This window comes from Thyridium curvatum (genome assembly GCF_004353045.1).
Source record: "Thyridium curvatum strain D216 chromosome Unknown NODE_18_length_519074_cov_76.432364, whole genome shotgun sequence".
NCBI lineage: Eukaryota > Fungi > Ascomycota > Sordariomycetes > Thyridiales > Thyridiaceae > Thyridium > Thyridium curvatum.
In genome coordinates this window covers 112,962-136,521 of record NW_022156773.1, presented here as the reverse complement: position 1 = coordinate 136,521, position 23,560 = coordinate 112,962, and the positions used below count along the sequence as shown (strand labels likewise).

At 52.9% G+C, this 23,560-nt stretch overlaps 7 protein-coding genes across 7 annotated transcripts; 4 read left to right on the top strand and 3 right to left on the bottom strand.

The window, feature by feature from the left end:
* Positions 1-678: 678 nt before the first annotated feature.
* On the top strand, positions 679-6,036 carry E0L32_003928 (uncharacterized protein; the record flags this gene model as incomplete). Its single annotated transcript, XM_031138281.1, has 6 exons — positions 679-681; positions 747-1,271; positions 1,323-1,727; positions 1,784-2,764; positions 2,828-5,768; positions 5,993-6,036. 6 exons carry the CDS (start codon positions 679-681, stop codon positions 6,034-6,036), a joined length of 4,899 nt encoding a protein of 1,632 aa, XP_030997990.1.
* Positions 6,037-6,171: 135 nt separating this feature from the next.
* Positions 6,172-6,846, bottom strand: E0L32_003927 (uncharacterized protein; the record flags this gene model as incomplete). Its single annotated transcript, XM_031138280.1, has 1 exon — positions 6,172-6,846. The coding sequence occupies one exon, from the start codon at positions 6,844-6,846 to the stop codon at positions 6,172-6,174; it is 675 nt and encodes a 224-aa protein (XP_030997989.1).
* A 2,078-nt stretch (positions 6,847-8,924) lies between these two features.
* E0L32_003926 (uncharacterized protein) lies at positions 8,925-9,482 on the top strand (the record flags this gene model as incomplete). The annotated part of the gene is made up of 1 exon (XM_031138279.1): positions 8,925-9,482. One exon carries the CDS (start codon positions 8,925-8,927, stop codon positions 9,480-9,482), a length of 558 nt encoding a protein of 185 aa, XP_030997988.1.
* Positions 9,483-14,812: 5,330 nt separating this feature from the next.
* On the top strand, positions 14,813-17,154 carry E0L32_003925 (uncharacterized protein; the record flags this gene model as incomplete). The annotated part of the gene is made up of 2 exons (XM_031138278.1): positions 14,813-15,104; positions 15,185-17,154. 2 exons carry the CDS (start codon positions 14,813-14,815, stop codon positions 17,152-17,154), a joined length of 2,262 nt encoding a protein of 753 aa, XP_030997987.1.
* A 226-nt stretch (positions 17,155-17,380) lies between these two features.
* On the bottom strand, positions 17,381-18,235 carry E0L32_003924 (uncharacterized protein; the record flags this gene model as incomplete). The annotated part of the gene is made up of 1 exon (XM_031138277.1): positions 17,381-18,235. One exon carries the CDS (start codon positions 18,233-18,235, stop codon positions 17,381-17,383), a length of 855 nt encoding a protein of 284 aa, XP_030997986.1.
* A 383-nt stretch (positions 18,236-18,618) lies between these two features.
* E0L32_003923 (uncharacterized protein) lies at positions 18,619-21,990 on the top strand (the record flags this gene model as incomplete). The annotated part of the gene is made up of 3 exons (XM_031138276.1): positions 18,619-18,793; positions 18,844-19,045; positions 19,116-21,990. The coding sequence occupies 3 exons, from the start codon at positions 18,619-18,621 to the stop codon at positions 21,988-21,990; spliced, it is 3,252 nt and encodes a 1,083-aa protein (XP_030997985.1).
* Positions 21,991-22,051: 61 nt separating this feature from the next.
* On the bottom strand, positions 22,052-23,068 carry E0L32_003922 (uncharacterized protein; the record flags this gene model as incomplete). Its single annotated transcript, XM_031138275.1, has 1 exon — positions 22,052-23,068. One exon carries the CDS (start codon positions 23,066-23,068, stop codon positions 22,052-22,054), a length of 1,017 nt encoding a protein of 338 aa, XP_030997984.1.
* Positions 23,069-23,560: the final 492 nt, after the last annotated feature.

Below are 23,560 nucleotides of genomic sequence, written 5' to 3'. Positions count from 1 at the left end.
TGTGCTAGATATGCACGTCTCACAGGCCTGAACATATCGGAGCTTCCCATTTGCTCAAGAACGCCGCTACCGTCGCCAAGGGCGGCAACGTGGGATGAGGTGATTAGTTCGGGCCAACATCTTGTGCCCACTTCCTGCACTGCTTACCACCTCTTCGGGCGTTGTGACAAGGATTCGGAACCCCTCACTTGGTAGCCCTCACCGTTGTTGGGGGCCGGAAAAGGCTAGTGATAGCCGCCGAGATAACCGTCCTTTTGCACGAGACTCAGCCCCAAGAGGCGTTGTCCTTCCTGCCAGGGACCGACATCCCGTGGAACAGAGCAACACCCTTTTCAGCCGCATAGCCACACTCACACTGCTCGGGCAAGCAGGTGAGCGCGTGCATAACGGACATGCGTGCTGCGGGGTACTTTTCTGTCGTAGAGACCTTCCAGCGGACTGGTCTATTCTCTTCAACAACATGTGTGATTTTTAACTTCTCCTCTGCTATTTGCTCAGTGCGACCGGAGTTTGTCTAGGGTAGATTCATAGGATTCTTAATCCTCGGCCATGCGAGCATTGTCCTTTTTTGATATGCACAGACGGAGATCACCATTCACAGCGCACGTCGCTGTCCCTCTTTGGTTTTCGGCTTGATTTGTCCGTGGTGGAGGCGCGACACCCAGTGCTTTGTTGACCATGGTGTGTCGGAACAGTTTCCCCCTCAGCCAGCCGATGAATATGGCACTGATAACAATCGCATCCAGTTTCGGAAGATCGCAAAGATCGGAAGAAAAGGAAGCGACCAACGACGCGACTCACTGAAATCAAATCAGGCAGGCGACGATGGCAGCGACGCCGTGACCCTCGCCGAGACCGCGGAAACCGTTTCACGAACATCGACCCGTAGCGACAGCTTCCGGCTCCCATCATCCTCGCTGGATATCGCCCAGTCACGGAGGCCCAGCGTGAATGATCCCGGGCAGCTCGGCCTGAACGTCGTCTACTGCCCCAATAATGGCCACAAGGCGAACATCGTCTTTGTGCATGGACTTGGGGGTACCAGCAGGAAGACATGGTCCAAGCACGCGGACCCGGAGCTGTTCTGGCCATTGACCTTTTTGCCCCTCGAACCGGACTTGTGCCTCGCTCGGATCCTGACGTTCGGGTACAATGCCGACTTCCGTAAAGCCGGCAATCTCAACACTTCAGTGTTGGATTTCGCCAAGGACCTGTTGTTCGATCTCAAGTACGCCAGGGACGAGCAAGGCGACGCGCTAGACATGGAGAAAGTAGGCTCATTGTGAATCCTCTGGACTGGATACTACTGACGACGTCGACAGGTGCCTTTGATATTCGTTGTACACAGCATGGGAGGGCTCATCACCAAGGAGGTTCGTAATGAGCTCACCCTTGTCAAGACAAACACTTTACACAAACAAGCTGACGAGAAAAAGGCGTACATACAAGGACAAAATGATCCCGAGTACAAAGCCATTGTTAAAGCCATCAGCGCCGTCATTTTCCTTGCAACACCGCATCGTGGCACGAATCTGGCACAGACGCTGAATCGCATCCTGCAATCAACTTTCACAACCAACCCGAAGCAGTACATAGCGGAGCTGGCTAAGAACTCTTTCGCATTACAAAAGTTGAATGAACAATTTCGACATATTGCGCCCAGGCTCGATATCGTCTCGTTCTATGAAACGCAGCCAACTCCCATAGGAATCAAGGCGAATCGCATCGTGAGTAGGGTCCGCTTGTGGTACTTTCCCAGGCTCCTAGACTAACTTGGTGAAAGATGGTCCTAGAGAAAGACTCTTCTGTTCTGGGATACCCAGGCGAGACGTCCAAGGCTTTGAATGCAGATCACCACGGCATTTGCAAGTATGATAGCCCAGTGGATCCCAACTACATCACGGTTCGAAACGTACTTAGGTCGCTAGTGAGCAAGATCATTTCCAACAGGTTCACGCGAGGATCAGAAAGTGCGACTGTCGCAGCGAACAGACGGGCATCGCTCGATCTAAGAGCGCTGCTTGCCATAACAGAGTTGCCGAGCACGGACTACGCTTTCTTTCAGGACCAGTGGGTGGAAGGAACTGGCGACTGGATCACGCAAGACGATACCTATCTCGAGTGGTTCCGTAATAACGATCCGGCACCACATATCCTTTGGCTGAATGGTGGCCCAGCATCTGGGAAGTCAGTGTTGTCATCTGTCATCATCAATTCCCTTGTTGGCGAGGAGGCCGAGGTTTATTGCCAGTACTTCTACATTCGGTTTGGTGACAGAAAGAAACGCACCCTCAGCCTGCTTCTTCGCTCATTGGCATATCAGATGTCGCTCAACATTCCTGGGTTCCAGGAGAAGGTCGTGGAGTTCACAGACGAAGCCGTGAACTTCGAAAGTGCCGACTCGAGAATGGTGTGGGACTGCATCAAATCTGTGCTGTCCTGCATTGAAGCGCCAAGGCCCATTGTGTGGATCATCGATGGACTCGACGAGGCTGAGAACCCCCGAACTTTGCTCAAGTACCTGACTGATTTGTCTTCACTCCCTCTACCAATTCGCATCCTCCTGGTCAGTCGAATCACGGATGATATAGATACAGCCATTCAAAAGATCGGATCATCACTGCGCACAACTTCCATTCATATCGAGGGTCATGCAGAGGACCTTCGATCATACATGGTTCAGGAGCTCAATAAGATTGGAGACGCGGAGTTTACTGAGCGGCTGATAGAAAGAGTAATCCAAGGTGCACAGAACAATTTTCTGGTAAGTATCTCCCTTTTGGAGGGCAGCCCGTTGTGCCTTTCAGGACACTAATTCGATAGCTAGTGGGTGCGCTTGGCTGTCGAGAGATTGAACAAGTGCTACGTCATTCCCGATGTCGAGCGCACGCTCCAGGAATTGCCCGTCGGCATGAAAGCGCTGTACGACCGCATGACAGCGTCGATCATGGACCAGACACCGGCAGACAGAGAGCTGACGAGTACCATACTGCGATTTGTCACATGCTCAGTGCGTGTGCTGACAGTCGTCGAACTCTCACAAGCGTTGGACAAAGACGATGTGTTGGACATACAACGACTGATCGTGGATCTGTGCGGCGGCTTTGTGGTTGTTGACAACAGCGGAAACGTGGCTCTCGTCCATCATACCGCTCGCGAATACTTGCTGGACGACAGTGGCGAGCGGCCGTTCTACGTGGAGCGCGATCTGGCCCATCGACTGATCTTCCTGAGTTGTATGCGCTGTCTCATGGCGACCGGGCTGCGAGGAAAGATTGCCCGGGACAAGATTCCAGAGTTCTTGGATTATGCGGTCATGGCTTGGACGACTCACCTGGTCGGTGCCCCGATAGATTGCAGAGAGACTGCAGATACACTCCGAAAGTTTCTTGGGGGACCTTGGGTGTTGACGTGGGTTTACCTCCTTGCATCAACGCAGCGTCTGGATCTGCTAGTGCGAACCTCGAAGCACCTCGCCCTGTATGCAACCAATCGCCGCTCCCACGACGAGACTGACCCAACCGCGAGCCATCAGCATATCAAAGAGGTGGAGCTGTTTGAGTGCTGGTCGGTGGATCTGGTGAGACTGGCCGGCAAGTTCGGGAGGAACCTGCGGCGGCTCCCCATGTCTATATACAAGGTTATACCAGCCTTTTGCCCTCATAACTCTGCCATATATCAACAGTTTGGCAGAGCCGAGGCTAGGTCTCTCAGCGTTTCCGGACTATCATCAGATAACTGGGATGACTCGCTGGGTCGACTTTCGTTTGGATTCAGCACCTATGCTGCATTCATTCTAGCGGCAGGACCATACGTCTTTATTCTTGTCGCATCTGGGCTAGTATTCATCTACGACTCTGCAACCCTGGACTATCACACTACCAGCCCCATCAAGCATGGCGAGCGCCTCTATAGGATGGAGGTCAACAACAAAGCCACGACACTCGTGACATATGGATACCGCACGACTAAGGTTTGGGACGTTGCTACAGGGACTTGCACACTCTCGGTACCAAATGTCGAGATCGGGCTTCGTCCACTAGTTCTGCTCCTCAAGGGCAACACTCTTCTCGTGGGCACTGATGACAGGAGAGTGCGATCGTTGATTATCGACCAGCCTTCTCCGACCTGGAATGTCGTTGCTGAACTGGAGGAGCCAGAGCTTGAAGGGCAGTACCTAAACGCTGCCAATCATATGGCTTTGAGCAAGGATGGGAGCTTGATATCAGTTGCATACCGCGGTCATCCACTCTCCGCTTGGGAAACAGATGGGCCTATGCATATTGGACACCTTTATAGAAAGGATGCAGACTACAGAGGCGAGGTAATCGAAGCTGTCTGGCACCCACGCGAACCACAGGTCTACGGAATTTACACCACAGGGCAGATCTTCCAATGGTCCCCCTACGAGAACGAGGTGGAGGAGAAGTCTGTTGGGGCCAACAGGCTGACCATGAGTCGCGATGGGCATCTGCTCGCGACCGGTGATGCACGTGGGACCATCAAGGTGTTCACGACCTCTACCCTCACTCACATCTATCACGTTGCCTCTCAGGATGTCGTTCTCGGATTGACATTCAGCCCCGACCTTCGCCGGCTCTACGACATTCGAGGCTTTTACGGAAATGTTTGGGGCCCTAACGCTCTGTTAAAATACGCAGAGCCGACTGGACGAGGATCTGATGTTGAGAGCGACATGGAGAGCCTTGCTCAGAGTTCTACAGTTTCCGAGACTACCGTGAAATGGATCGATCCTGTGACCGCCCTTGCGACCTCGCCAGCTGGCCGCTTGTATGCGTATGGCACCGAGAAGGGCATCCTATCGATCCATGATAGCTCTCGGGGAAAGATCACAGAGATACAAATGTCGAGAAATTTCTTTGGCATTGATCAGGTTACTTGGAGCCCGGATGGGCAGCTGCTGTGCTTTTCCGACACCAGCAAAAAGGTCTTTATCGTCTCAGTGCAATCAATTACGGGTCAGAGCGATCCGTCCATCGGAACGCCAACAGCAGTGCCCATCCAGGCCGGCCCGAAAGGATCCATCTTGCAGCTAGTCTTCCACCCGAAGTCGAGTAGCATTCTGGTCCACACCGAGTCGATGCTACATACCATCTCGGTCGAAACATCCTCTGTGACCAAGACTGCAAAGATGTCAAAGCCTAAATGCCGATGGATCGTACATCCTCGAGACCCGACACTCGTCCTAGGATTGGGCCCGACTACTGCTCATGTGCTGGACTGGGACCTGACTGAGTTCCAATCATATCGTATTCAGTACCCAGAGCCTCAAGATAGAAGCACAGACTTTCCTAGTGCTGCTATACCCCCGGCCATTGCTGAACGAGTAATAGTTACACACGACAAGAATCATGTTTTGGTGCAGATGTCTTCTCTAGACCAGGCGACCAGAGACAAGACATTCCTTTACTTCGCCACCAGCGCCTTCAACTCGTCATCAGGGGAGACGGCTTCCGCCGGCAACTCAGAGAGTGTGCCGCTCGGCATCATCACTCCAATCATTTTGAGCGACGATGTGTCTTCTCAGATCGGTCTCGTACTTGCCTTCCTACCGAGAAACCGTCTTGCATTCCTGTCGAAGACGTTCCAGGTGTGCTTGTGGCAAGTCTCGATACCCGGTATGGGTGCAACATCTGGGCCAGGACCCAGGCCTCCTCCGGGGCCTGGCTCCCAGTTGCGCAACAAGGGTCCAGGGCCCAGCCCTGCGAGCAGGAGTGTTGTCCAGAGTGGAAATGAGGGGCCACTGGGTACGGAGCTGTTCTCGTTGCCAGGGGATTGGATTAGTCGGGAGTGTTTGTCTCTCTGCCGGCTTTGGGATAGGGAAAGATCCTTGTTATGTCCCAGGAATGGGGAGGTGGCTGTTGTGAGAAGCGCTTCATTGTTTTGATACCCCCAAGAGATGCAAGCCATTGTTTGCTCCTTGTAGTAGATCAGCAAGAGCTTATGCTTTTCTTTTAATTTTGACCGCAAGGTCGAGCACATCCACATTTTGGCTCCCTCGTCATCAAGACTTGATATTATAATCTAGGTGGGTGCGTTATTTGAAGGGAAAATCTCGCTGAGCTACCATAGAAACACGGATCGCAGTCTATCTTCTCTTGAATCCATCAATCACAAATGACACCGCTTCAATCTCACCAACACTTCCCGTCAGACAGCTCCACTCTTCTCCTCGACTAGCATGCTGACAAGCCCCTCCCACGCCTTGATCACATCCGCCCTGCGATCCCCCCATGGCCCCTCCTCCGCAGTTCCGTCCAGCCCCAGCTCCTTGCCCGTCGCCGCCTTGACAAGGAACTCGCGGCCCGGGAAAGTCAGGCACACGGGCGGGTCCACGACGTGCATGTCGATCCCGCCGCCGAGGACCACCTTGAGCGCCGCGGCGCACTTGTCCCCGCCGTGGCCGCCGTAGGTCACGATGGCGGCGGGCTTGCCCCGCCACTCGTTGAACAAATGGTCGATGGCGTTCTTGAGGCCGGCCGGGATGCCCCAGTTGTACTGCGGCGAGACGAAGACAAAGGCGTCGAGGGCGGCGACGCGCCGTGACCAGGCACGGGTGTGCTCGTGTTCGTAGCCGTCGGCCGAGGTGATCTTGGAGGGGATGCCGGACTCGTCCGATAGCGGTAGGTTGAGCGCCGCTACGTCGATGAGTTCGAGGGCAAAGGTGTGGCCTGAGCTGCTGCTCCGAGTGGTGGCGGCCAAGTGCGAGGAGATGGTCTGTTGGATGAATGTGGTGATCTGCGGTCCAGCACGGATGATACGTTGCGAGCCACAGATGATGCCGACCTGGAAGGTCCTTGGGCTTGCTGTGGCGGCAGATGCCATGGTGGGCAAATGTTGAGTAATATAAACGAGCTTTTGTGTTGTCTCAATGTCAATGTATCCGCTGAGATGAATTTGTTTGTGCGATTCGTCAGGTATTTGTCGTGATGTCGAGAAGTGATGCGATGAAGAAGAAGAAGGTGTCTACCAGAGGACGTCTTGTCTCCTTTATAATCAGATATCCCCGCTCTGCAGCCCACGCAGTTCAGCAAGGTGAAGCCATCAAGAGCGAGAATCCTTCTAAACTCCGAGGCCGTGGTTCGTCATCGGCCCAAGCTGGGATGACCCACTGAACAGCCGCCATCCGCACGCTAAAACAGAGCCAAGTTATCCAGTGGATATGAGCGCTGAGCGACTGGATTGGACAACATTTCTAGGCAAGCTTACAGTGGAGCTACTGCATGGTGATAGTGAAATGACCGAACTTCGAGGCTAATTCTCGGCCTCGGGCTATGCGCGTATTTTAATACCACCGAAACAGACCGAAAACCGAACTTGACGACCGAGTCCGGACTGTATCTCCATGTCCTTTCAGCAACCAACATCGATTCCCCGTCGTCGGTCATCTCCAAAGTTAGGAACTCTTCTTGGAAAATTGCAAGGGTGTACCGCGGCAGCTTTTCTGTGAAGCCATGTCCAGAGCTCATCTACCAATCCGGGCATCAAGTATTGAGACTGACGAAACATCATCTGGAATCCCCATGTCGTTCGCAGTTTTCAAAAGATCAGAATCATTGGCATTGATTGATTCGACCTTTTCGGATCAACTTATGATCCGTCGTACGTAGGATGAAACAGCACTTTCATTTATGATAGCGTGGCTGAGGTTCGCAGACGGATTGGACCAATATACATTGTCATCACTAATCTGGATTGATCAAATTTGTATTAATCAGGATGACTTAGAGGAACGTGCGGCCCAAGTCCAGCTCATGGGACAAATATACACGCACGCGGAACGAGTGATAGGGTGGCTCGGTGGGGAGGATGTCTTCTCCCGATCTGGGGCAGACTTCCTGGTTCGCGTACTCGACATCACGGAGGAGAAGACCGAAATTCTATTCACGCTAGGAAACTTCCTCAACCGCTTCGCGTATCAGACTGCAAATGTCAGAAGAATTGGCCCGCGTCAGTGGCTTGCAGCGTACACATTCCTTCACCGCACATGGTTTGAACATACTTGGGTAATTCAAGAATTTGTTCTAGCGAAGAAGCTGGCATTCGTCTGCGGCCTACAGCTCTTCCCCGTGGATTTGGTTGCTACAGCACTCGAACTCTGAGCGAGCAGCAACGCCTTCGATCTCATGACTGAACTTGCTGTCACTTTTCATGGTCACACGACTAGATTAAGCCCGGTTGTCAAAACACTGCAGGAGGCCTGTCATGAGAAAATATTATTTCATCACGCAGGCCGAGATAATTGGAAATGCCGCCGCTTCATCTCAATGATTGTGAGACTTAGGGTCACACAGTTTGGGCGCTACCACCCAGCTTGTAGTGTGAGACCCTTGACAGAGAAGATAGAATGTGGACTTCTCAACATTTTATCAATGTTCCAGGAAACGTTGGCTACGGACCCTAGAGACAAGGTCTATGGGTTCCTCGGTTTGTTGGACAACCTGCAGCACCGAGCCGCACAGTCTGATAGTCTACTAGCTGTGGACTATCGGCGCCCCATGGTCTGCGGGAGGCTCACTCCCGTCCCGTGTGGTAGAATTCCTCGAAGATAATAAGGCTCTCAGATGTAGAGGTTTACGCATCGGAGAAATCACAGCCCTGTACGAATTCGAGGGAATAGAATTTCTCGGCGGCACTGCCGAGGGTGACAGATCTCTATTGGCCCTGTTTCAACATATCCCTAAAGCCTCCCATATAAGGGTTCCTACATTGACGCCGAAGTTACGATCGTACCTGGAGATGGCGGGCCTTCCACTTAATGCCGATCGCCGCGAAGTGGTAAGCGTCGATGGCGAAGGGACTGCGGTCCAACAGTCAAGACTGGAAGTGTTCTGGAGAACGCTAATAACGGACACTTTCGGAAGCGACCATCTGCTTTCAATAATATAGACGTATTCGTGGACATGTGGGATCGCAGCCTACACGGTCTTATGATGACCGCTGGACTGATTGCGGACCCGAAGATGGGAACGTTCCTCAGAGATTCAGCCTTTAACCCACAGACTTGCGAATGGGAAGGCCTGAAACTACTGATCTCCAGAATGTATACAACCCAACGATCATATTTGGAAGACCAAGGAGACTCTATCAAAGACAAGGCCTTTCCTCCAGAATTGGATAGAATCTTGCCGCAGCTGGAATTAGCCTGGACCCAAGGCAAACTATGCGATGCTGGAGTCGGGTTGGCAATGAAATGCCTCAAGAAGGCAAGCGGAAGAGATAGTACTGCAACGTTGGGACTCTATTTGAGTCATCCAGAACGTGTCTGGGGTGAGAAAGGCTTACACATGGACCTCATCAAGGGTCGTTTGGTGAGGAGTACAACTGGCAAGGTTGTATTTGCAACCGACGAAGGCCAATTAGGTCTTGGAAACGATCACATCAAGTTAGGAGACGAGGCGTGGATATTTCCCGGTACCGAAACCGTTTATTCTACGTCCTACGAAGGAGGGCGAGTTTGAACTATTGGGAGAAGCATATGTCCATAGGAGTATGCATGGGGAGGTCGGTTCTGGTCTATCGATGAGCGACTTGAGTACAGTTTTCCTTGTGTAAGGTCACTCTATCCTGCGTATTTCACAACTCTCTTATACGATTTCGTTCATTTCTTCTATTCTTTCGTAATATAGAACAGAAGTTCAATTGCTACACTGCTAAAAAAATCATTGAATGATTCGTGATATCGATGGAACCGTAATAAATGGATCCCTAGGAAAAGTTATTAGTCCTGCCCACTAACCTTTCTTCTGCTTGCTATTCATTTCCAAGTAATTATGCTGGCGTTTGTTTCTGTCCAGTCTATCCAATTTTGATGGCGGGAGAAGTGGACGAGCCAGCAAAGAAGAGTGTCAAAAAAGACCAAAAAATTGGAACTCTCGGAGCTTGAACGCGTGTCATCCTTGTGCAGGGGCCATGCTAATCTTCTCTGTAATGTTTCAATTTGACCATATGCCCGCAGGCAAAAGCGGTTCGGCGTTATCTAGCTCTTATCCCATGGTTTGTGGCTGCCTAATTCCACCATGGGACCAACCAAGAGTCGTGACTCACTGTCACCTTCTAGCCTCAGCCTGAGGCATTCAATGATAGTAAAGCTTGCTTGACGCAGATTCACCAATGAAGTGTAGGTTGTGTTGCGTGGCCATTTGGTAAATGACACTCTGTTTCATTGTCTCGTCGGTCAAACCGTTGATAGTGAATATAGCTCATTCGGTCTGAGACTCGAGAACTTTAAGCATTTGAGTAGCAAAAGGTAATGTGAATTCAAATGGTAGGTTAACAAGTGAATACTTGTAGGAGCGAAACAATAGCTCTAGAAATCCTGAGCCAGCATCTACCCGCGATCGGACAAACTTGGAAAAGGGAAGCATCGCGCATCGCCATAGTGTAGAGTTGAAGTTCCCCGTCTTTGGATTGGGATGACAGGCGGTCCGCCATGCTTGAGGTCCTCTCTGCCGCATGCTTGCCAGTGTTTCTATCACAAAAAGAGTAGGAATCTGAGGATTCGCTCAACTAGGTGGAGACGTAGTTGACGTGAATACTTTGGGCCCGATGTATGCCTTTAATCATGATCCCTTTGCAATAACCGAGGGGATAGCTGTCTTCATTCTCCTGCTCAACTTGTGAAATCTTGTACAGAGAGGGGACATTCGGCCGAGTTGTTGATAAGTCGGAGATCTATCATATATCGCGCTCTTTTCCGAAGGGCTAAAATAAAAGGGACATGGAGTTGTTCTCACCTACCTAATCAGGGCTATCCAAGTTCCAAGGGAGGTTAGGCTCAGCAGTGGCTTTGTCTTGGCAGGAATTCTGAGTCTCTGCGGAACGAAGCGGATAGGGGCGGCTTGTCAAGGCTGTGAAGAGGGCGTTTTCATTTCGCATATGCCTCGTCTCGGATCACCATGTCGGAGGCCGCATGGGGCAGCTGAGGCTGACACAAGGTTGGGCCTTATGCAAGTGGACGCCAGCACAGTTGTCTCGAAAGCTTTCCAGGGAGGTTCAATGTCACTCTCGTCTATGTAAGCTATGTTTGGAAGCGGCATGATGGTCAAATTGGGTTTGATCTATTACCTAAATGGAGGGAAGTCTCCATCAAGGCGAGCATGAACGGGCATGTGATGGAGTATTGAATGTGGGCTCCATGCTGTTGGCCGTGCACCCCCAGCAGATGGCAAACGGGCTCCTCCCCCGGATTCTCGATATCGCCACACGGTAGCCACCAGCTGGCATGGCTGGATCTGATCTGCTCCAAGCAACTGTGCGGCCCAGATGTAGACAAGAGAGAGGGTGTCTTGCTTGTCTAGCCAGCCGGACAGGACCTAGTAGCCAAGAGAAACTACACTGAACAAGCTTTTCACAGATGTGGCAAGCATGACAAGCAAGGCCCATGCATGTTGGTCAATACTACGGATCAGCATGCAGGTGAAGTAGCATTTGGAATTGATAATCTCCAGCCATTCTCTCCAATCGCGGTTCTAGAAAGGGTGCTAAATGCAGTACATGTTGATCATGGTTCCTTTTGGGGCATAAGAGAATCGAAGCTTATCACAGCTGGATCGTACAGGCTGGGATTCTCGGCTCGCCTCCGCTCTCATACGACCCCATCGATGGCCGATGGGGGCGCACGGCTCGCGTCCCTGGAAAGAAAAGAAAAATGGGAAAAGAAAACGTAAAAGTTTCTCCTCAGAATGTCGCTCTTTTCCTCTTCATGTCAATAACCGCATATACGACGCGAGAACGTTTACTGGGCCAGTTTGGCGGCACAGCTGACCCTGTCGACAGAGCTACAGTCGACGGCAAACCTTCCTATGGCGGCGTAGCGCGCCGAGCCAAAAGTCTTGGCAGGCCCGGTCCGTCTGTTTTGATCGTGTCATTCCATCCAATCCTCCGTCCAATCCTGCCACCACTTCGGTCGGTTCAATGAGGTAGGCTATCACTTACCTGCCCATCCCTTCCTTGGTCCAAAGTTCTGGTCGAGCCATCATTCCCTTGTGCTTGTGTCAATTTTAATGCAACCGAACCTCAAATGTGATCATTTGCGAAAGGGGTTCTTATCTAGGAAGATTGGCAGGGTCTAACATCCTTCGCGTCTCAAGAGCATGTGACTGCGTTTCGACAATGAAGATCATCAGTCCTGCCGGTTGGGTGCAGGTAATTTTGCCCACGGATCAGTGAGATGGATGTGTCTGTCATCACACTTAGCAAATATTTAATTGGAGGGTAATCTTGGCTCCTTCGGAGACCGGCGGTGGAGAGGATCCTGAGATAAGGTACGGCAGTTGTCAAGCTTAACATTAATAGGGTTCAAATTCTACCAGACTTGCCCCGAAGCTCACTGCTAGCGGGAGACCACAGTTCGGTGCCCACAGAATAACATGTTGGCGCCGGAGGTTTTGGTCTGGACCTGTCTAATAAGGAAGAGGTCATTTGCGGCGGCAATGCGGGAGGAGATGCTTCTGAACCTGAACCAAGTCGCCTGCCTATTCAGTTCGAGTGCCGGTGGGGGGGAAGCGCTATTTTAGACCCTGGAAAAAGCTTGGGATGGAGCACAGCGCTAGCAGGATCCAACCGTAGTAGGTGTCGACCGTCAGAAGCTTGAACTGACAGGATTTGGCGACGCCTGTCCTACCACATTTCTCCGTTTCCCCTGCTGGTGGTCATGGGGATTTCAGCAGTTGTCAGCGTGCGATCTCCAGATCCCGAACAGGCGTGTGCCGACTTCCGGGATTTGCGTATTTCATCTATGCATGGAGTAAGCAAGAACTGGGAGAAAGCTGGTTGGTGTGCCGTATGGGCAAGCAGGGCCGATTGTCATGCCCCTCGTGCACGTTGCAATAACTAACTACTTCACATGCCTTTGTCTTATCGTCCCTGACATGCCTGAGACCAGATCAGAGGTAGCGCTATAATGGGGGCCAGGCTGTCGCGAGCCAGGCGAGTGCAGAGACTAGACGCGCCTCGGTCACTGTGGGCAGATGCTGCTTGCGAAGGTAAATGTAGTGGTCACGCAATGTGCCGGTCTCTGGGTTGGGCAGGAGCATTTACGAGTATTGGCATCGTAATTTGATCAGCCTGGGCAATCATCGACGTCCAGCACCGGGTGTGCTGTTGGCCTGATGTTAGTTGTGCTAGCGGTCAAGCCACATACAGCAACCTGCCCCTTCTGGTAAGCATGTTAGGAGGAAAGGGACAATACCTACAAATGAAGCAGAACGAGATGCTCCGGGCCACTATTCCGTTCAGTCAAACCACCGCATCAGCCCAGCGTGTCGGTTGGGGGGCCAAAGAGCAGCGCTAGAAGCAGATTTCGAACGCGGTGGCTGGCACTACGGGGCAACCTTGAAAGAAAAAAAACGGCCTCTCTTCGGCTGCTAGTCCCTGCTGGGTGAAGCTCCATCGATTCCAGGTACGGGAACCAGTCGATGGGCATACGATTGAGTAACCACCTACCGTCCCGCTCAAGCCACCAGAGGAAACGGACCCTGGAAAGCCCGCGTGACCAGGCCCCAAGGTCCCCTTCAGTGTTCTGGGGCACAGCAAACAATGCTTGCCTTGACCTGCCTCGGTTCATTTGGCTTGGCGTGAACCCTACCAGACGGTCTTCGTTCAGGAACAGAAGCACGCTTCAGCATGTACCACCACCCCAGCTGCCTCTTCCTCCCCGACGTATCTATTTTCAAAACCTCCATGGTGTGCGGGCGCATGATCACAGGCCAGAGGGTTGTTCCGCATCAAGCATTCCCTGCTTAGTGCTCAGCCCGCCAAGGCGGCAAAAAAGGCGGGTGTGCCGTCAGCTAAAACATTGGCTGGACACGGTAAAGAGCGACAGCGATATGCCAAGGTCAGGTCGCACACCTTGCTCTGATTGGGCTGGACCTAATCAAGCCATAAATTGAGATAGCGACGGGTCATGCTGATCCAAGCTTCCAACTGGCTGCCACTGGGTCGGAGCTGATATCGAATCAAAGATGGCTAGGTGGTGTGTTGGAGAGAGAGTGATAGAATGGAGGATGGCATGCCGTAGCTTGCCTTCTCAGCTTCAGTCTTCTGCCCGTCAGATCTAGACGTCCGGAGGCCAGTACCTCTTTGGCAGGATCGCCGTTCCCGTTGGTCCAACAAGGGGGGCAAACGGACGGCGCACCGCAAGAGCTACTGGGTCTGTCGATACTGGCGCATCCTGTTCGACATCCTTCACCTGCCCGATTCGGCTCAGCTTCTATCGCCTTGTCCCACTCCTTGTTGGCGCGGGCCAGCACCGACACGGGATGTTGGAGCCTCCTCCAATAGCGTGGCCCATCTGGCTGGTATTCTGGGCCCCGAAGAATGATACCCCCAGATGAGGCAAAAGCATCGATCCCTGGCCCAACGTTCCATCTGCTTATCTCTGCTCGAACAAGGGTGTGGCGACAACCGCGCCTTGGCCTCGACCGGTCGACCTGGGGAAGCGTGGTCGTAGGGATTTGGTGTCCGTATCAAGGTGGACCCCGCGCAGAGCACAAGCCGCCATGGGCAACTGTGCTTCGTTCCGGAGCTGGGACATGCATGAAGCAGTGCGACAGCCCATGCCCCTCGCCTGCATTTCCTTCCTCTGGACGGAAGCCCGCGCGCTGCTGCTTCATTTAAGCTAAGCTCGAGGATCTGCGAGAGCCCATGCTCGCCTTCAAATAGCCAGCCTCCCGCCCTCGTGCCGTCCTGCTGGATCCCCCTTCCCCCAGGCTCGTGGCACATTTGCCCATTCTTTCCATCTTTCCCTCTCGTGTTGTGTCAGCAGCGCAGCACCGCAACACCATACAGCATGGCGTCGCAGCAAATGGACGAGAAGGTGGTTGCGCCTCACGGCACTGCCATAACGCAGCAATTCGCTGAGGGCATTCCTCCGCTGGAGCAGCCCGTTGTCGCCGATGTCAAGGATGATGTCAAGGACGGGCTCAAGGTCGACATCGAGGAGGAGCCTCAGGAGCTTGATCTCTACAGCCCTCTGCCCATGGACCCCAACCTACCCGTGGAATATGCCGCTCTGTCCCTGCGGGCGGTCCTCACTGGTTGTATTCTCGGATGCCTGGTCAATGCTTCCAATTTGTACCTGGGTAAGTTATCCTGCGGACTGTTGTGGGCGTAGAAAGCGGATCTCGAGCTATTTGACTTACACATCGCTGTTCCGTAATAGGTCTCAAGACTGGTTTCACTTTCACGGCGAACATGTTCGGAGCCATTTTCGGCTACGGCATCGTCAAGCTGATTTCCAAGAGCGCCGGCAACCTTCCGTGGATCGGCGGCACCTTTGGTCCCCAAGAGAACTCCATCGTCCAGGCCGCTGCCACCGGTGCCGGTGGTATCGCTGGTATTTTCGTCGCTGGTATCCCCGCCATGTACCGCCTCGATCTTCTGAGCAACAACCCCAAGGACGATCTCGGTCGCATCTACACTCTGACCATCGTCTGCTCCTTCCTGGGTCTCTTCTTCGTCACCCCGCTACGAAAGTTCTTCGTCGTCCGTGTCGCGCGCGAGCTCAGGCTCATGTTCCCCACCGCCACCGCCACCGCGCTCACCATCCGCTCCATGCACGCCGGTGTCGCTGGAGGCATCGAGGCCATGAAGAAGCTCAAGGCGCTGGGCATTGCCTTCGCTGCCGCCCTCTGCCACCGCGTCGCCTCCTACTACGCTGTTGGCATCCTCTATGACTGGCACGTCTTCACCTGGATCCACATCTGGTCCAACTACACCTCGTGGGCCATGAACATCGAGTCCTGGGGCTGGTACATTGAGATTACGCCTGCCTTCATTGGCTCGGGTATCCTCATTGGTATGAACTCGGCTCTCTCCATGTTTGGCGGATCCTTCCTCGCCTGGGGAGTCATCGGGCCTCTCCTGGTGCACTACGGCACGTGCATCGGTATCCAGCAGTACCCGGATGACCCGCACTGGGACAGCTACTACAACTTTGCCAGTCTCGCCAAGCTTGCGACGCGGACCCCTTCGCCCCGTTACTGGCTGCTCTGGCCTGGTGTCATGATCATGGTCTGCTCGTCCATGGCAGAGCTCTTCATCCAGTACAAGGTCATCTGGATCGGTCTCAAGTCGGTGTGGCACCAGATCTGCGTTGGCATCAACACCATCCTGGTCAAGCGCAACAAGGTCTCCCCGTACTTTGCCAGGCACGCTGAGGAAGAGGTCAGGAACGACGAGACCGTCAAGGACCCCGCCCCTCCAGAGCAGCAGGTCAAGGACTGGATCTGGATGGTTGGTCTGGTCGTCTCCGTTATCCTTGCTATCCTCATCTTCCACTTCCAGTGGGACATGAACCCCGGCATGACCATCCTTGCCTGCATTCTCGCCTTCATTTTCTCCTTCCTCGCCATCCAGATCGGTGCTGTCACCGACCAGACTCCTCTGACCGCTGCTTCCAAGGCTTCGCAGCTGGTATTTGGTGGTGTTACCCAGGGCTCGCACTACCCCATGAAGAAGGCCCAGACCATCAACTTGATCGCCGGTGGTCTTGCCTCTGGCGGTGCCGATGTCGCCACCAACTTGACTGCCGACTTCCGCACCGGTTTCCTCATCGGCACCTCCCCCATCCAGCAGTGGATCGCCCAGGCCATTGGCACCTTCTGCGCCGTCTGGCTCGCCCCGGCCATGTTCGTCCTCTTCACCTCGGCCTATCCCTGCATCATCCACATCAATGACGACGAGAAGTGCGCCTTCGCGGCCCCCTCCGTCTCGGCCTGGCAGGCCGTCGCCGAGGCCGTCACCGACCCCCGCGTCAAGATCCCCTGGTCGGCCGGCATCTTCGCCATCGTCATGGGCGTCTTCTCCATCATCCAGGTCATCTTCCGCCACTACTACCTCGTCGGACCCCGCGAGAAGTACCGCCAGTACCTGCCCAACTGGGGCGCCATCGCCCTGTCCTTTGTGCTGCCCAACCCGGTCTTTACGAATGCTGCGCTCATTGGCGCCATCATTTCTAAGGTCTGGAAGACGTGGAGGCACAGGTCCTGGGAGATCTACGCCTATGCCATCGCCGCTGGTCTGATCGCTGGTGAGGGCATGGGCGGCGTCGTCGGCGCCATCCTGCAGCTGACTGGTGTCTCCGGTGACATTCTCGGTACGAATCTGGGATGCCCCAACCTGTCGTGTTAAAAAGTGTTCTGTGGTCATTTGGGCTTTTCAGAGTCAAGACACTTAGACTTATGCGGTGAAGTCTGGAAAATGGTTGTGCCTGTTGTAAGGCAGGAATCTTAATGAGGAGTGATGGACAATGATATCCACTGTCTAGTAGTCAATCATTTCATGAAGAGGCTGTTGTCCAACTCGACTATCTAACTGTTCCATCTTCTCCGAGACTACGTGCTTTTGTGTGTTCCAATCAATGATTCTCCACCGTCATGCAGATCGATCCCTCGGCACCCTGGTCCAGACCGTCCAGCTTCTTCATATCCTCCTCCGAAATATCAAAGTCGTACAAGTCCGCATTGGCCCTGATCCTGTCCGGGTTGTCGCTCTTGGGCAACGGCACCCAGCCCTTTTGTAAGCAGTACCGGATGAGCACCTGATTGGGCGTCTTGCCGCACCGCTTCGCCACACCGACCAGCGTCTCGTCCTCGGCCTTTTGGTTCCGGACGATGGGGCAGTAGGCCTCAATCACGATGCCCTTCTTCTGGCAGTAGTCCACAATCTCGCGCTGCTGGTGCCACGGGTGCAGCTCGATCTGGTTCACGGCAGGCGGCCACGTCGTCGCGTACTCCTTCATCTCCTCGATGTGCTTGATGCCGTAGTTTGACACGCCGATCGTTCTGGCCTTGCCCTCCTTGTGCAGGCGCTCCAGAGCCAGCCACTTCTCCTTGCGGGCCTCGGCGCCCTTGTTGGGCGTATGCACGAGGAACAGGTCGACGTAGACGTCTTTGCCGCCGGGGTTCAGCTTGCGCACGCTCTCGAGGCATTTCTCGTAGCTGGCGTCGACAGAACCGGCGGGCTCGGCGATCTTGGTGGTGACGAAGATGTCGGAGCGCGGCAAGCCAGAGTTGGCGATCGCGCGCCCGACCTCGGCCTCGTTGTGATAGCCCTGAGCGGTGTCGATGTGGCGGTAGCCGAGCTTCAGAGCGTTGATGCAGGATTGCTCGCAGACGTCTTGAGGGGACTGCCAGACGCCGAAGCCGAGCTGCGGGATGCTCAGCGACGAGTTGATGAGGGGCAGGGCATCCTTGAGCGAGCGGGATGACATTGCTGCGGTCTTTTAGTAGAAGAAAGCCTGTTGTATGAGAAGATCTAGATTGAGGATGTCTTGTTCTTCTGCGCAAAGATCGAATCAAAGTCTAAGGAAGTGGTTGTCAAATTGACGCGCAGTGAGGAAGTAGCCCCTCACGATTTCATCATGCCGATGAGGAGCGGGGGTGTCCCTAGTCACATCAAGTTGATTGCCTACCTTATGCCGGCAAAGTCAACGGATCATCGATGGCTGCCCCGCTCCGGTCCGGAGTGCGCCGTACGTCGGCGCATCGGTTTCCCTCCGTCACCTGTACCACGTTCAGGACATGTTATGAAAATGTTCAATTTCTGTTTCCCTTGTCTTGATCTTGATTGTGTTCCATGATCTCCAAAGGCGCAATGGCAGCCCCTGAACTCACCTACTTCACCTGCACATTGGGACAAGCAGCCAAATGGAAACAGACAAACCCTCGGACTTTTGACACGATAAATCACCTCCTAGACGAACAGGCGAAGTACACTCCAGAAAGTCTCGCCGTTGGATTTTCTCATATAAAAGAATCCACTGAAGATGGTTGGTACCCTTGATCTCATCAGATGGGATGTCTCACTGATGTATTGCAGACCCATATCCAGTCAAGCTCAATTTTTCCGAGTTGCGTAGTTTTTCCTTCGCTGCAGCATCGACCCTCAGTGGGCGTCTCTCTAGCCTCAAGTTTCCGCAAACGCAACGCGTCACGGTAGGCTTGCTGAGCAGAAGCAGTCCCGACTTCCTTGGAGCTTGGCTGGGACTTTTACGCCTGGGTCTGCCAGTCATTCTTTTGGCGTAAGTGATGACCGCTATTTCCTGTTGTTTTGCATTGAGCTAACAGTGCAATACTGACACGCCTCCATAGCCCACAACTTGAGCCATCAGCTATCAAACACCTTTGCACCGTGAGCCAAGTCACTACCATCCTTACCGATCGATGGAACTACACCAAGGCCACATCTGTAAATGGGATACAGATCATTAGCATTGATGGCCTGGCAAATCTCATCGGATCAGCTGTCCCCAATACCCCAATGTGTCGGCCTTCTAAGCCGACGGATATCGCGTACTTCTTCCATACCTCGGGAACATCGTCGGGTCTGCCCAAGCCCATTCCACAAACCCACCACGCAGCAGTCGGAGTACTGCCAAATCTGCCGCACGGGAATCAATTTCCAACGTTCTCCACAACACCTCTGTATCATGGCGGCATTGCGGACTGTTTTCGGGCGTGGTCCAGCGGCGCTATGATCTGGCTGTTTCCTGAAGGCTTGATCCCCATCACCGCACGCACTATTCGCAGTTGCATTGAGGTTGCTGACACAGTCGGCGGCCCTCCGGTACAATATTTTACTTCAGTGCCGTATATCCTTCAGATGCTCGCCGAAGACTCTGCTGCGTTGCACTTGTTGAGCTGTATGAGGCTCGTAGGCGTCGGGGGTGCAGCCCTTCCAGCCTCGGTAGGCGACAAATTGGTCAGCAACCAGGTAAACCTTGTCTCGCGGTATGGAAGTGCAGAATGCGGCTTTCTGCTATCATCCCACCGTGACTATTCGGTAGACAAGGAATGGCAGTATCTTCGGACGACCGAAGGTTTCGACAGTCTGTCCTTCGAACCTCATGACGATCAACTTCATGAGTTGGTGGTTAAGTCAACTTGGCCATGTGTGGGGAAAGTGAACAGAAAAGACGATTCATACGCAACTTCGGATGTGTTTGAGCCCCATCCTACCGCTCCAGATTTATGGCGATATCACGGTCGTGCGGATGCCCAGATCAACCTCGTCAATGGAAAGAAGTTTGATCCTTCTCCTGTTGAAGCAGCTATCGTGGCTACAATCAGTATTCTACAGGATATTTTGATATTTGGCAATGGTAGAGAATACCCAGGTGCCATATTCTTTCCGACAAAGGAAGCCAAGAGTACTATGTCTCCAGAAGACATTCTCGAAACTGTCTGGTTTACAGTCAATAAGCTGAATGAGGAGACACAAAGTCACGCAAGGATTTCTAAGTCCATGCTGGTCATGGCTCATCCAAGCAGAAATGAAGCAACATTGCCGAAGAGTAGTAAAGGGTCCATTCTCAGGGGACAGGCAGAGAAGATCTTTGCAGAAGAAATCGAGAGAGCTTATCAAAGCCAGGCACTAATAGGATTGCCATCGACTGTGCCAAACGACCAGCTTCTCCTAGCGATCAGAGGAGTGTACTGCCAAGTGTCCGAGCGAGATATAAATCCTGATGATGATGTCTTTTATCAAGGGATCGACTCATTGGCAGCCAGTCGAATTCGGACGTTGGTCAACAATACATTTCTCTCAGGGAGTGGAGTGGAACTGGGACCAAATGCCGTGTATGACTTCTGTACGGTCCGGGCTCTTACCGAACGACTCAAAATATTGAGGCTACAAAAGAACGGGCCACACCGAGAAAATATTATCGACAACACTAGCCTCGAACTTATGCAAGAGCTTGTTACTGAATACTCAGACTTCACCAATGTCAAGGTCAAGACAGGTATCAGGCGCCAGTCTGATCAAGTCATCGTATTGACGGGGGCCACAGGGGGTCTTGGCGCCCATATATTGGACCTCCTGAGACGGTCAAGGAATGTGCAAAGGGTTTATTGCCTGGTACGTGCGCAGATGAAGGAAGAAGCTCGAGATCGAGTCGTCAAGTCTTTGAAAGCTCGGGGTCTTCCCGGCCTTGATGACCATAGGTTTGCGATCGATCAGGATCCCGTGGAAGTTGTTTGTGTACAGTGCAGGATTGCAGAGGCTCGGCTTGGGCTGCCAGATGGACTCTGGAGCTCCTTGCTAAAGCACGCGACAACGATCATTCATTCGGCATGGGCAGTCAACTTCAACATCAACTTACGGTCCTTTGCCAACCATCTCAGAGGAACCCAGTCTCTGGCAGCTCTGGCAATGGAGGCCGGGGCTCGTTTCATTTTCGTTTCTTCAACAGCTGCCGTTTTGTATGGCCGGTCCAATCCCGTTCACGAGAAGATTTCTTCCCGCCCTGAAGACGCATCGCCCCTAGGATACTCCCGCTCAAAATGGGTTGCTGAGGGCATCTGTGCTCGAGCATTCGAACATGCTTGCAATGTGCGTCTTGACCAGACTTTCAGCAGCAATTATGGCACACAAAGTTCAATTTGCATTGTCAGAGTTGGGCAGCTATGTGGGGGTGCAGCCGGGATTTGGAATATGAGTGAAGCATACCCATTAATGCTGTCGACAGGGAGAATGTTGGATTGTCTGCCTGATTTGGGAGAGGAAGCCATCGACTGGCTTCCAGTTGACCAAGCAGCGAAAGCAATTCTCGAAATATCAGCGCATGTCAACGAGGACTATCAAGCCCTGTCAGCTATCGAGACACCCGTTTACCATGTACTCAACTACCATAAAGATGTGACATGGAAGCACCTTCTGGACTGGATCCGGACATTCGAGGAAGAGGAGCCTGGCTGCTCGTCTCATATTGAGATACTGCCGCCTCAGAGATGGCTAGACAAGCTCGAAGAGAATCTATCCGGGGACAAAACCCGCCATTCAGCTACAGCCCTGATTCCACTTTGGCGGCGCCGCTTCGGAACTTCCCGAACTGCAGTCAAAGTCCCATCTTTTGATGTAGAGACGACTTCAGGGATATCGCCTTCAATCCACTCCGTAAGGCCGCTCACGCCAGCACAGGTCAAGACAATGTGGCAATGGATAAATCAGAATACGCATCAATAGTTGTCAATTTCTTAAGAGTTTGATTCATGTACGTCAAATGCTCTTTAAAAAATAATACAGTTCAATCGCAGAGAAACATCTTGGTAGTGCTAACATTGAGACGACTCCAGTTTATCCCCTGCATCCATGCGTTCCACAGGGTGCCAGCCCAATAGGTGTGATACAAATGCATGAATGGCAATGGATCCCAAATTTCGAAAGTGCCATCTTTCCACCATAGAATGTGTTTCAGTAGTTCCAAGACCACCCGCAGGTACTTTGAAGGCTCTTGTTCTCGAATGAAGAGCTTATAAGTAGGGAGCAGCCAGAGGGTTACCAGATCATGGCCTATCCAGTAACGGGGTAGAGCATCAGCAGGCGGGTACACTGCAGAGAGGTTATTAGACTCCGGAATAGGCGCATCGCTGACGCCGTTGGTCTTTGGAAATGTCTCCCCGTCGAGAGCTGATAGGTAAGCTTGGACCATGTCACGCATCTCGCGGCCTCGCTGTGCGAAGAGTACCACCGCGGTATGTGCCCGTGGGTTGCACTCGATAGCATACAGCCTTCTGGTTTGGCCATTTCCCGTAGCAACCTTTTCAGCCATAAAGTCAAAGCTGAGATGTCCGGTCCAGTCTTCAACTCCAGGCGAGCGTTTCAAAAACTCTCGAGTAAAGTGCAGCATGGTTCGTGTCATATCATCCTCAGCTGGCAACGCACGGTAGTGCATCAGTAGCTCGGCTGACTGACAGGCAACAAACACCTTGACATCTCCTTTCATGACCACGGCATGAGTACAGAATTCCTCGTTGCCTGCAATATATCTTTGTAGGATCCATGGATTATGCCTGGAAATTGGAAGTCGTGTGACGTGTCTAGCAGTCTCCTCATCGCTGCCGAGAGGCAGAAGAGACATATCGCCCCTATGCGCATCGTCAACCCCCACAGTTTTGAGGATGAAGCGGTGATTAGGATTGCTTGCTGCGGCGACTCGGAGAATGTCGAGTGTTTGGTCCGCAGATTCCACACTGTACGTCTCTGGGATGGGGAGCTGTATTTGGCGACAGTGACGCATAAACAAATCCTTTTCGTGCAGCATCGTGGTAACAGTCTTGTCGAACTGTATGCATCGGCACGATGTCTTCTTCTCTATTATCTCCATCGCTAAGGCATCGTCTAGAGCACTGGTGACCCCGGAGCATGATACCCAAAGATGCACATTCTCTTGCTGAACGATTTGTAATAGCCGTTCTGTATAGTCACGCGGACGTGACAACGAATTTCCGAGGCGATAGAAATTCGAAAGGGCACGTGAGTATTGTCCAGAGCAAGGAACGCCAGCCTCCGTAAAATCAGCCCCAATGACCCTGTGGCCGCACAGATAGAAGGCGCGAGCGAGGGTAAGGCCTTTGGCCATGCTAACTCCGGTGACGAGGACGGTGTACTCGCGGAAACCGGGCTTTCTGCGAGCGCACCATCGTTCGTGCTCAATGTACGCTCGAGGCAGAATACAAGTGAGGATATAGGAAGGAATGACAATGAGGGCCGTTAACGGTACTAGAGGGACTGCCTGCAACGCAGCCTTTAGGGA